The sequence below is a fragment of the Schistocerca serialis genome, chromosome 5, assembly GCF_023864345.2.
Source record: "Schistocerca serialis cubense isolate TAMUIC-IGC-003099 chromosome 5, iqSchSeri2.2, whole genome shotgun sequence".
NCBI classification, from domain to species: domain Eukaryota; kingdom Metazoa; phylum Arthropoda; class Insecta; order Orthoptera; family Acrididae; genus Schistocerca; species Schistocerca serialis.
The window spans coordinates 415,495,250-415,507,922 of NC_064642.1; the positions used below are offsets into that span (position 1 = coordinate 415,495,250).

At 41.1% G+C, this 12,673-nt stretch overlaps 1 protein-coding gene across 2 annotated transcripts in view; it reads right to left on the reverse strand.

Moving 5' to 3' along the window:
• LOC126482351 (major facilitator superfamily domain-containing protein 6) overlaps positions 1 to 12,672 on the reverse strand; it is a 157,610-nt gene extending 144,938 nt beyond the window's left edge. For both annotated transcript variants that reach the window (XM_050106432.1, XM_050106433.1), the window contains exons 1-2: positions 12,339 to 12,672; positions 11,844 to 12,208 (exon numbers count right to left, since the gene is read on the reverse strand). In XM_050106432.1, coding sequence (XP_049962389.1) covers positions 11,844 to 12,208; positions 12,339 to 12,402 — 429 coding nt within the window. In that variant the 5' untranslated portion in view covers positions 12,403 to 12,672. The remainder of the gene's footprint in view (positions 1 to 11,843; positions 12,209 to 12,338) is intronic.
• Between the last annotated feature and the right edge of the window lies 1 nt (position 12,673).

The window sequence follows — 12,673 nt, forward strand, 5'->3', positions numbered from 1 at the left end:
ATAATGTGTATAACATTTATGTCTTTAATTTAAGGGATCTTCACGATCCACAAAAAACAATGTGTCAAAGTGAAATTGTGACGACTAAATTGTAGTAGGGCAGCAGAGATGCCTCTGAGTATGTATGTAACAATCTCAGTGGGCAGAGGTCTTAGGCATTCTGCCTACTGCATGCATTTGGCAAAGAGTATTCAAGTTGCTCAAAAACAAGATAGCACAAAGAACATAGCTGGACAACATTCTGCATCATGAATCGCTGGCAGATTAGGGGTCAGCCACAGCCAGTGTAAGGCAGGCCAAGAGTTTTTGATGGGCCAAAGCGGAATGCTCCTTTTACCAGGAATGACAGTCACGAGTATCAAATAATATCCAGTGCTGAGCCACAAGAAAGCATAAATTTATATTTGCTTGGTGATCCGGACACCAGGAGGAAAATGACATTACAAGTTCGTGGTACCCTCCATTGGTAATGCTGGAATTCAATATGGTGTTGGCCCACCCTTAGCCTTGATGACAGCTTCCACTCTCGCAGGCATAGGTTCAGTCAGATGCGGGAAGGTTTCTTGGGAATAGCAGCCCTTTCTTCACGGAGTGCTGCACTGAGGAGAAGTATCGATGTCAGTCGGTGAGGCCTGGCATGAAGATGGCATTCCAAAACATCCCAAAGGTGTTCTACAGGATTCAGGTCAGGACTATGTGCAGGTCAGTCCATTACAGAGATGTTATTGGCCTGTAACCACTCCGCTACAGGCTGTGCATTATGCACAGGTGCTCAATCGTGTTGAAAGTTGCAATCACCACCCCCAAATTGCTCTTCAACAATGGGAAGCAAGAAAGTGCTTAAAACATCAATGTAGGCCTGTGCTGTGATAGTGCCATGCAAAAAAACATGGAAAACATAACCACACCATAACAGCACCGCCTCTGAATTTTACTGTTGGCACTACACACGCTGGCAGGTGTTGTTCACTGGGCATTCGCCATACCCACGCCCTGCCATCGCATTGCCACATTGTGTACCATGATTGTTCACTCCACACAACATTTTTCCACTGTTCAATCGTCCAATGTTTACACACCTTACACCAATCGAGATGTCATTTGTCATTTACCTGTCAGAGGTCTCTGTCGGTCAGCAGATGAGGTCGGCCTATATGCTTTTGTGCTGTGTGTCCCTTCACGTTTCCACTTCACTATCACATCGGAAACAGTGGACCTAGGGATGTTTAGGAGTGTTGAAATCTCGTGTACAGACGTATGACACAAGCAACACTCAATCACCTGACCACGTTCGAAGTCCACGAGTTCCACGAAGTGCCTGATTCTGCTCTCTCACAATGTCTAATGACTACTGAGGTCGCTGATATGGAGTACCTGGCAGTAGGTGGCATCACAATGCACCTAACATGAAAAACATATGTTTTTGGGGGTGTCCATATACTTTTGATCACATAGTGTATGTATTTACATGCTCAGAAATACATCTTACTAACTAAAAGCTATTGGGAAGAAACTTGTTGATGATGAAAAAGATGGAGGGAGGACATTATATCATTGACTATGGAATGGTGAACATCACTGCCTTTCAGTGTGAGTAGATAACAAATCAAAGAACTAGTCAAAATTTTGTGAACATCTTCTACTTAAATAAACTGAATGAAATTGCAAGAAAGACACCTAGTAGATGCGGTTAAGAGGTAAATATTTAAAAAATGTTCATCAGAAAGGGTAAGACTGGAGGATTTACGTTCTCATACATGTGCCTGTTGTAGAGTAAGAAATATCGCATGGCATTCATGCTTGTGACTTGTGGTCACTGGAAATTTTCTTGAGACCAGAGCTCTCAGATAAATGGTCAATATCATTGAGCACTAGTCAGACTAAAATCTTTCAATCAAATAAGAGAAGTGCAGATCAGTGAGGCAGTAACTGTAATAGAGTGCATGGCAAGGGGATTTTTTGTGACCAATCTTTCTAATGCAAAAATCAAGCGCAAAAGGATTACATAGGGAAGTTACAAAACTGGTGACACTGTCAAAGGATCACTGGAAATTATGTTAAGGAGACTATTTCTGATCAATATAAATTTAGGAATGTGTAGTACAAGAATGAGAATGCGGTGATGAAACCCCTGACTTGATCACAAGTGAGAGAAGACAAATGCAGCATTGATGTCAACCCATATGAGACAATGAGGCGACACCCGACCTGACCATAAATGGGAGGCAACCACACCACCGCCTGTGGTTCTGATGTGATCCTTCAACTCAGGAATGGTGGCACAACATGTTCAGAACACTTATTGCTTCAGGTAGTCCCAAAGGAAAAAGTCTGAACATGAAAGGTCAGGTGAGGGAGGCGGCCAGGAAACGTCACCAAAACGGGAAATTACTATACCAGGAAATGTCTGTCCCAAGAAATCCATGCAAATTCTGGCCACCATTCCTGTGTTGAAGGATCGCATCAGAACTGCAGTCGGCAATGTCCCAGGGAATATGTTACGCCAAGTTATGGGAAGCTTCCAATGCCGCCTAGATTAATGTGTTGTGCAGAGGGGGCATCATTTGACAGGAGGCACACTCAAAAAATAAATGGACAATGACTTACACACTGGTAAATGGCATACCTTTAACTATTAATTGACATAAGAGGTAATAAATGAATTACCTGCCTGTTGGTGTGTTTTTAATATCCTACCATGAACGCTGCTGCACCCTGTATTACAATAATTCATGGAATATAAGAGAATCTTGGATGGAATTCATGGATGCAGGGAGCTATCTCTGGAGGAAGTGCCAGAAGAAATGGGAATTGTTCTGCAGTGGAACTAAGGATGAAACTTTTGAAGGCGAATTTCCTAAATACCAATAGGCAGGTCTAACCACAGGAGAGTCTGGAGAGTTGGGAAGGAATTCTATAGGCATACATAAAATATTGGCCTGGCCTCTCCAATATTTCGATGTTCAGGGAAGGGAGATTGATTACGGATTAGAACGAATGTTTTTTTTTAATCTAATTTTGTTCTATATTGTTCGTTGAAATTTTGTTCGTGGCGGACGTCCGATTACACCTGTTCCGGTTGTTCGGTGATCCGTTCACTCAGTTTTTTTATTACAGAGCGTTGCCAGCCCTCTGAGCTGAGCTACCGTACCGGCAACTTAAGTAGCTGTAGTAACAGTTTACACAGAAAGATGAAAGTCTTGATATAGTATGAGATGTTTGCACTTCAGGAAATGAGCATGGTGTTTCTAGGATCTGTAAAGCACATAACATTCAGGAGGTGAGTTGTTCTGGTTAAAGGTGGGAAGCCTGACAAAATAATGTAGTGTACACAGTGAGAATTGAGTGACATATGGATCCCAGAATCAGTTCAAATCTGGTTCATGAGTGGAGCATAAAAAGAGATAACTTTACAGGTTTCTGGGACAGAAGTATTTACAAGTGAATTGTGTATATGGGGTTATCGGCTGGAAAACTAGTATTGCTCTCGAGTACAGATATCAAGACTGGAAATAGTAATAGACACAAAAAGCTAATTTGATTTTCTCAATAATACTCCCACACTTGAGTATATTTAGTTTTGAGATCTGTATGTGGGTAATCCCCCCCACCCCTCCTAAACCATGGACCTTGGCGTTTGTGGGGAGGCTTGCGTGCCTCAGCGATACAAACAGCTGTACCATAGGTGCAACCACAACGGAGGGGTATCCACTGAGAGGGGAGACAAACACATGGTTCCTGAAGAGGGGCAGCAGCCTTTTCAGTAGTTGCAGTGGCAACAGTCCGGATAATTGACTGATCTGGCCTTTTAACATCAACAAAAGTGGCCTTGCTTTGCTGGTACTGCAAATGGCTGGAAGCAAGAGGAATCTACAGCTGTAATTTTTCCTGAGGGCATGCAGATCTGCTGTATGTAAAATGGAGCACTGCATCAAACCAGTCTTTGGACTGAAGACCACCACCACAACAACAACAACAACAACAACAACATGTGTGTGTCATATTATATAGTTCAAGAATAAATTCAACATAACAAAAAGCAAATACAATAATGTTTCATAGTTACAATGCCAAGAAAATTGAGAATCCTAGATTCAACTGTGGGAATTTAGATATACATGAAGTAGATGGTAATGTGTTCACCAATATATCAATCTAGTGTTACAGCCATATAATAATATATTATCTACGAGTACAATATCAGTGCTAAGTTAATAATCTATATGTTTAGAATTAATAATTATGAAGAACTGTTCTAAATGAAAGAAAACCTGCAATAATTTGCTACAAGAAACTGGAGGAGGCAGAAACAATCATGATGCGAAGAGAATGTACTATAACTTTTTTACAGGAATTTTTTCAGTTTGTACGAGGGTTGTCCAGAAAATAAGTTCAGATCGGCCGCGAAATGGAAACCACTGGGAAAATCCGGTAAAGCTTTGCACAGATGTGTTGGGCAGTGTCTCTAGTATGCCTGTCGATCTTTTCAGTTTTGAGTGAACAGTGAGCACATAAAGATGTGTAGGGAATATCGTCTCCCGCCAAGTATGAGGGCCTGGTTAGAGATTTTGCCTGTGTCATGCAGCCAAAATAACACAACTGTCGAGCAGTTCCTTCTTCATGCCAATTCTCGGCTGCACACTGCAGGGGCAATGAAGATGCTCCTGCAGCATTCTTGATGAAAAGTGTTTGATCACCCACAGTACAGTCCGTAATTGGCTCCCCCCCACCCCAAGAGTCTCATCTCTATTCACAAGAACCGCTGGCTATGAAGGCAAAACTTTTCCACAGACGACAAGCTGCAGACCAGTGCAGATAACTGTCCAAAAGCACAGGCGGCTGCTTTCTATGACGAGGATATTGGAAAGTTGACTAGAAGTCGGAGCGGCAACTATGCAGGGAAGTTAGTGGAAGGTGTACCTAACTGTTGCAAATAAAATATTTCTGGTTTTCACTGTGGTTTCCATTTCGCGACTGATCGGAACTTACTTTCTAGAAAACCCTCGTATAAGGTGACCCTGTCAGTGAAATTTAAAATTAAACATCAGAAAAATTCTACACCATTTCTTCAGTTGGGAACGATTGGAAAGAATACTTAAAAAGTATCAAAGGGAGGATTTTTTATAACAATGATATAATAAAAAGTGATAATAATTATAGGAATGGAGGTGGTTGATAATGAAATCAACTTAGGGTGTTCTGTGATGGGCCAAAGTGCAGTCTTCCTGTTGTCAGGGATAATGATGGTCATTAGTATAATATTATCGCCCAATATCCAGTACCGAACAACAGTAAAGGATAAATTTGTATTTTCTTAGCAATAATGTTTTAAGTACGTATACATGTTATGTTGTAGATAAGTAAGGGGCAAGGAAACTGAAGCCACTGCAAATGTAAGATAGACTCAGTACGTGGAAAATTCATGGTCAGCTGTTATCAATGAAAGCCAAGTAGTTGGCTATAAGGAAGAGCTGTCATCCGCAAAAGTCAAAGTTATTTTTACCAAAGGGGCAGAAACGCACGCTTCTTCAATTGTTTAATGAGGTCGACATTTTTTTTCCCTACAGTCTCTCTGGATTTTAGAAGTAATAACAAATGTGAATTAATGATATACAATGGGAATGCATTGCAAATTTGGAAATGGGCCTGACGTAAAGAAAGTTTCTGACATGTAAACAGTAAGCCACTGTTTCAAATTTTTCTCGGTCATGTTCAAAAGGGTTCATGTCTGGAGACCGTGCTGGCCACTCTAGTGGAGCGATGTCGTTATCCTGAAGGAAGTCATTCACAAGATGCACAGGATGGGGACGCAAATTGTCGTCCTTGAAGATGAATGCCTCACCAAATATGGTGGCACTATCAGTCGGAGGATGGCATTCACGTATCATACAGCCATTACGGTACCTTCCATGACCACCAGTGGTGTATGTCGGGCCCACATAGTGCCACCTCAAAATATCAGGGAACCTCCACCTTGCTGCAGTCACAAGACAGTGTGTCTAAGGCATTCAGCCTTAAAGGGTTGCCTCCAAACAGGTCTCCCACAATTGTCTGGTTGAAGGCATATGCGACACTCATCGGTGAAGAGAACGTGATTCCAATCCTGAGGGGTCCATTCGGCATGTTGTTGGGCCCATCTGTACCGCGCTGCATGGTGTTGTGGCTGCAAAGATGGATCTCGCCATGGGTGTCAGAAGTGAAGTTGCGCATCATGCAGCCTAATGCGCACAGTTTGAGACATAACACAACGTCCTGTGGCTGCACAGAAAGCATTATTCAACATGGTGGCACTGCTGTCAGGATTCATCCAAGCCATAATCTGTAGGCAGCGGTCATCCACTGCAGTAGTAGCCCTTGGGCAGCCTGAGCAAGGCATGTCATCAACAGTTCCTGTCTCTGTATATCTCTTCCATGTCTGAATAACATAACTTCGGTTCACTCTGAGACGCCTGGATACTTCCCTTGTTGAGAGCCCTTCCTGGCACAAAGTAACAATGCAGACGCGATCAAACCACAGTATTGACCATCGAGGCACGGTTGAACTACAGACAACGTGAACTGTGTACCTCCTTCCTGGTGGAATGACTGGAACTGATCGGCTGTTGGAATGCCTCCATCTAATAGGCGTTGCTCGTGTGTGGTTGTTTTCATCTTTGGGCAGGTTTAGTGGCACCTCTGAACAGTCAAAGGGCCTGTGTCTGTGATACAATGTAAACAGTAAATGCTTATCTTCAGGAGTTATGGGAACTGGGGTGATGCAAAACTTTTTTTGACGTGCTCATCACACTTCCCTGGAGCACTCCTTATGATATCCTTTCTCTGATGAATACTCACCATTGAGGGCAACATAGTGAGTTCTGTTATTTAAGGAGTCTTCAAGCCACTCACATATCTATGTTCCAATTTCATATGCTCATACCTTCGTTAACAGCCTGCAACGGGGCTCTGTGTCAAATGCTTTCCAGAACTCTAAAAATATGGAATCTGCCTGCTGCCCTTCATCTATAATTCTCAGCATATAATGAGAAAAGGGCAAGCTGAGTTTTTCCAAGCAATGCTTTCTAGAACCATGCCGATTTGTGCACATAAGTTTCTCAGTCTCAAGAAGATTATTATATTCAAACTGAGAATATGTTCAAGGATTCTGCAGAGAACAGAAGTTGGGGATATTGGTCTGTAATTATGTGGGTCTGTTTTTTTTTTTTTTTTTTTTTTTTTTATGTACTGGAGTCTCCTGTGCTTTTTTTCCAGTCACTTGGGACTTTGTGCTGTGTGAGACATTCATGATTAACGCAAGCTAGGTTAGGGGCCAATGCCTCATTGTGTCTATACCCAATGAATGAAGAAGAACAACAACAGTCTTCGGGTGCAGGTGGTATACCTGACAAAACAGTAAAATGGTGTAGCGAAGTCCCTGTAAAATATCACTGACACAGTTACACAACAGTTCACTTGAATCAGGGACTTTCCCTTCTTGTCTAAAAATTGAAACCAGTATACCACAAAGGAAATATAGAAGAAGTTGGCAATAACAGGCCAGTCACTCTCGTTGTCTGGCTTCTCAATAATTTTACAGGCATTTTTCCATGAAAGACTTATAGGTTTTAGCAAATTCTGTCCATAGCACACTAGTAGTTTAGGAAGAACCACTCAACCAGCCCTGCTATTTATGAATTCTTGAGCGAAATTTACCAGAAAGGGGACAATTGACAATATATCACTGGTGTATGCCTTGTGTTCAAAGACATTTGAATTACAGACCATGAAGCCAGAGGCATAGCTAACCTTTGCAAACGTAAACAAATAGTGGAAATATAACATACTGAACGTAACAGAATTACAAACCATTACCCAGAATACCAAGAAGTGAAATATGGTGTTCCCCATGGATCAGCAAAGGGATCAGTGCTGTTGTTCCTATATGTAAATGACCCACACTCCAATATATATAGTCAAAATGATTATCAGTTTGCTCATGACACAAGCTTTCTCATCAGTGCAAAAACAAAAAACTTACCACATGAATATATAACAAAGAAGATAGCATAGCAAGATGATTTGCACACTATCAGATAATCACAATTGAAGAAAAAACTGTAGAAATGGACTTCCATAATGTCAACGAAAAGGTCCCACAAACTATAAATATCCACTTGTCAAACATAGTTGTACATAGAGTTGACATAACAAAGTTTCTCAGGTTGTGGATCCAGGGCAGTGTCAGGTGGCAAATTCATATTGGCAAACTCATTAAAAAATTGAGCACATTCTACTATGCGATGAGCATTCATGAAAACTGCACCAGCAGACTGCCTCAAAATTGTGTACTATGTAAACATTCAGTTGCTTCTGAAGTACAGAGTCACTTTCTGTGGAGCTTCCCCTAACATTATTAAGCTATTCAGTATCCAAAACACAATCGTGGAAGATACGACACACAAACTGCAATTTTCACAAAGCATTATGCAACTCAAAATAACACATTCTTCCCCAAAAATGTACACATCCACAACACAATAAATGTATCTCCATATGCACAGAACATAAACTAAGCTTTGTCAAATGGTTTTCTGCATCTAGTAAAAAAGATATTTAGAAAATTCCAAAATAATACACAGTCAGTAAACAGTATTACAGGATTCAATACTGCAATGAAGGCATATCTTAACCATTGCTTCTACAACCTGGAAGGGTTGTCTGATAAATAATAAAGTGCCAATACCAATACTAATTAATGTACCAGTATTATCCACTGAAACCATAGCAGCATTGTAACCCCTGAACCAACACTAATAATGCACCAATAATCTGCACTGTAACCTCAAACTTCACATAAAAGAATTCTGATAACAAGTCTCCAACATTAATTGGTCAAATGGCCTGAGATATAACGAATACCTTCATAAAAATGGTATTTTATACATTGTTGTTGTTGTTGTTGTGGTCTTCAGTCCTGAGACTGGTTTGATGCAGCTCTCCATCCTACTCTGTCCTGTGCAAGCTTCTTCATCTCCCAGTACCTACTGCAACCTACATCCTTCTGAATCTGCTTAGTGTATTCATCTCTTGGTCTCCCCCTACGATTTTTACCCTCCACACTGCCCTCCAATAGTAAATTGGTGATCCCTTGATGCCTCAGAACATGTCCTACCAACCGATCCCTTCTTCTGGTCAAGTTGTGCCACAAACTTCTCTTCTCCCCAATCCTATTCAATACTTCCTCATTAGTTATGTGATCTACCCATCTAATCTTCAGCATTCTTCTGTAGCACCACATTTCGAAAGCTTCTATTCTCTTTTTGTCCAAACTATTTATCGTCCACGTTTCACTTCCATACATGGCTACACTCATACAAATACTTTCAGAAATGACTTCCTGACACTTAAATCTATACTGGATGTTAACAAATTTCTCTTCTTCAGAAACGCTTTCCTTGCCATTGCCAGTCTACATCTTATATCCTCTCTACTTCAACCATCATCAGTTATTTTGCTCCCCAAATAGCAGAACTCCTTTACTACTTTAAGTGTCTCATATCCTAATCCAATTCCCTCAGCATCACCCGATTTAATTCGACTACATTCCATGATCCTCGTTTTGCTTTTGTTGATGTTCATCTTATATCCTCCTTTCAAGACACTGTCCATTCCGTTCAACTGCTCTTACAAGTCCTTTGCTGTCTCTGACAGAATTACAATGTCATCGGCAAACCTCAAAGTTTCTATTTCTTCTCCTTGGATTTTAATACCTACTCAGAATTTTTCTTTTGTTTCCTTTACTGCATGCTCAATATACAGATTGAATAACATCGGGGAGAGGCTACAACCCTGTCTTACTCCCCTCCCAACCACTGCTTCCCTTTCATGTCCCTCGACTCTTATAACTGCCATCTGCCTTCTGTACAAATTGTAAATAGCCTTTCGCTCCCTGTATTTTACCCCTGCTACCTTCAGAATTTGAAAGAGAGTATTCCAGTCAACATTGTCAAAAGCTTTCTCTAAGTCTACAAATGCTAGAAACGTAGGTTTGCCTTTCCTTAATCTTTCTTCTAAGATAAGTCGTAAGGTCAGTATTGCCTCACGTGTTCCAGTATTTCTACGGAAACCAAACTGATCTTCCCCGAGGTCGGCTTCTACTAGTTTTTCCATTCGTCTGTAAAGAATTCGTGTTAGTATTTTGCAGCTGTGGCTTATTAAACTGATTGTTCGGTAATTTTCACATCTGTCAACACCTGCTTTCTTTGGGATTGGAATTATTATATTCTTCTTGAAGTCTGAGGGTATTTCGCCTGTTTCATACATCTTGCTCACCAGATGGTAGAGTTTTGTCAGGACTGCCTCTCCCAAGGCCGTCAGTAGTTCCAATGGAATGTTGTCTACTCCGGGGGCCTTGTTTAGACTCAGGTCTTTCAGCGCTCTGTCAAACTCTTCACGCAGCATCGTATCTCCCATTTCATCTTCATCTACATCCTCTTCCATTTCCATAATATTATCCTCAAGTACATCGCTCTTGTATAAACCCTCTATATACTCCTTCCACCTTTCTGCCTTCCCTTCTTTGCTTAGAACTGGGTTGCCATCTGAGCTCTTGATATTCATACAAGTCGTTCTCTTCTCTCCAAAGGTCTCTTTAATTTTCCTGTAGGCAGTATCTATCTTACCCCTAGTGAGATAAGCCTCTACATCCTTACATTTGTCCTCTAGCCATCCCTGCTTAGCCATTTTGCACTTCCTGTCGATCTCATTTTTAAGACGTTTGTATTCCTTTTTGCCTGCTTCATTTACTGCATTTTTATATTTTCTCCTTTCATCAATTAAATTCAGTATTACTTCTTTTACCCAAGGATTTCTACTAGCCCTCGTCTTTTTACCTACTTGATCCTCTGCTGCCTTCACTACTTCATCCCTCAAAGCTACCCATTCTTCTTCTACTGTATTTCTTTCCCCCATTCCTGTCAATTGTTCCCTTATGCTCTCCCTGAAACTCTGTACAACCTCTGGTTCTTTCAGTTTATCCAGGTCCCATCTCCTTAAATTCCCACCTTTTTGCAGGTTCTTCAGTTTTAATCTACAGTTCATAACCAATAGATTGTGGTCAGAGTCCACATCTGGCCCTGGAAATGTCTTACAATTTCAAACCTGGTTCATAAATCTCTGTCTTACCATCATATAATCTATCTGATACCTTTTAGTATCTCCAGGGTTCTTCCATGTATACAAATTTTCTAACCTACCTGCCCAATTAAGGGATCTGACATTCCACGCTCCGATCCATAGAACGCCAGTTTTCTTTCTCCTGATAACGACATCCTCTTGAGTAGTCCCCGCCCGGAGATCCGAATGGGGGACTATTTTACCTCCGGAATATTTTACCCAAGAGGACGCCATCATCATTTAATCATACAGTAAAGCTGCATGCCCTCAGGAAAAATTATGGCCGTAGTTTCCCCTTGCTTTCAGCCGTTCGCAGTACCAGCACAGCAAGGCCATTTTGGTTATTGTTACAAGGCCAGATCAGTCAATCATCCAGACTGTTGCCCTTGCAACTACTGAAAAGGCTGCTGCCCCTCTTCAGGAACCACATGTTTCTCTGGCCTCTCAACAGATACCCCTCCGTTGTGGTTGTACCTACGTTACGGCTATCTGTATCGCTGAGGCACGCAAGCCTCCCCACCAACGGCAAGGTCCATGGTTCATGGGGGGTATCGTATACATTAGTTACATTAAATTCCAAACACTAAGTATGCATATAAGAGCAAGAGATTATCTCATAAAGAAAGAACGTAGCAGAACTGTACACAACAAAGTAAGAAATGCAAAAGGCGGTTGTATATTCTACAAACCTCACAATGAAGAGCACCTGAGCTACCATCTTCTGTAATACGTTCTGCATCACACTGGTCTGAAGATTTGTTACCACACACATTAATGAATGATTCCCCTTCTCCACAGTCAAATATTGCTACAGATTTTGATTCGACAGGTACTTCTGGTATGAACTGTATAGTAAAAAACGTTACTAAAACAAGTACTTCACAGAGAATGAACATCATTTTCTGACGTCGAAAATGGTCCGCAACAGCACCAAGTAATGGCTTGGCGAGCATTCCCATAATTGGCAGTATCGTGTAGATTAAACCAACAACTACACTGGAGAATCCAAGCTGTCGGGCATACGTTGGTAAGTAAGGCACCACTGGAGCTGTACCTGAATAACCAGGAAATGCATCTGTAGAGCACTAACCATAACAAAAATGTCACTTTTTATGCATTCTGTCAGCTATAAAAAGATGACATTAATGGTGCCTCAAAAACTGACTTTTGTAAATATAACTTACCGGCGTTGAACAGAAAGTACTGCCCTTTGACAGGGAGTAAATCTGCGTTAATTTTTATCTTCATTGTCAGTTTTCGCAAATAATGTCCTTTTATATTTATAAAAATCTTTTGGAAACAAACCACACGCGTGTGCTAGTCACGGGTTCACCTTTAAAATACAAACACTTAACCACCAATATTGGGCACTACCACATATTCATCGAATAATATAACAGAAACAAGACAATTAACTAAAATATGAGGGTCAAACAATATTTGAAAACATATTCCTTTACTGCGAACTGAAAGTTCCTCCTACACTCGGTACGGTGGTTCCATGCAATGTTTGAAATCT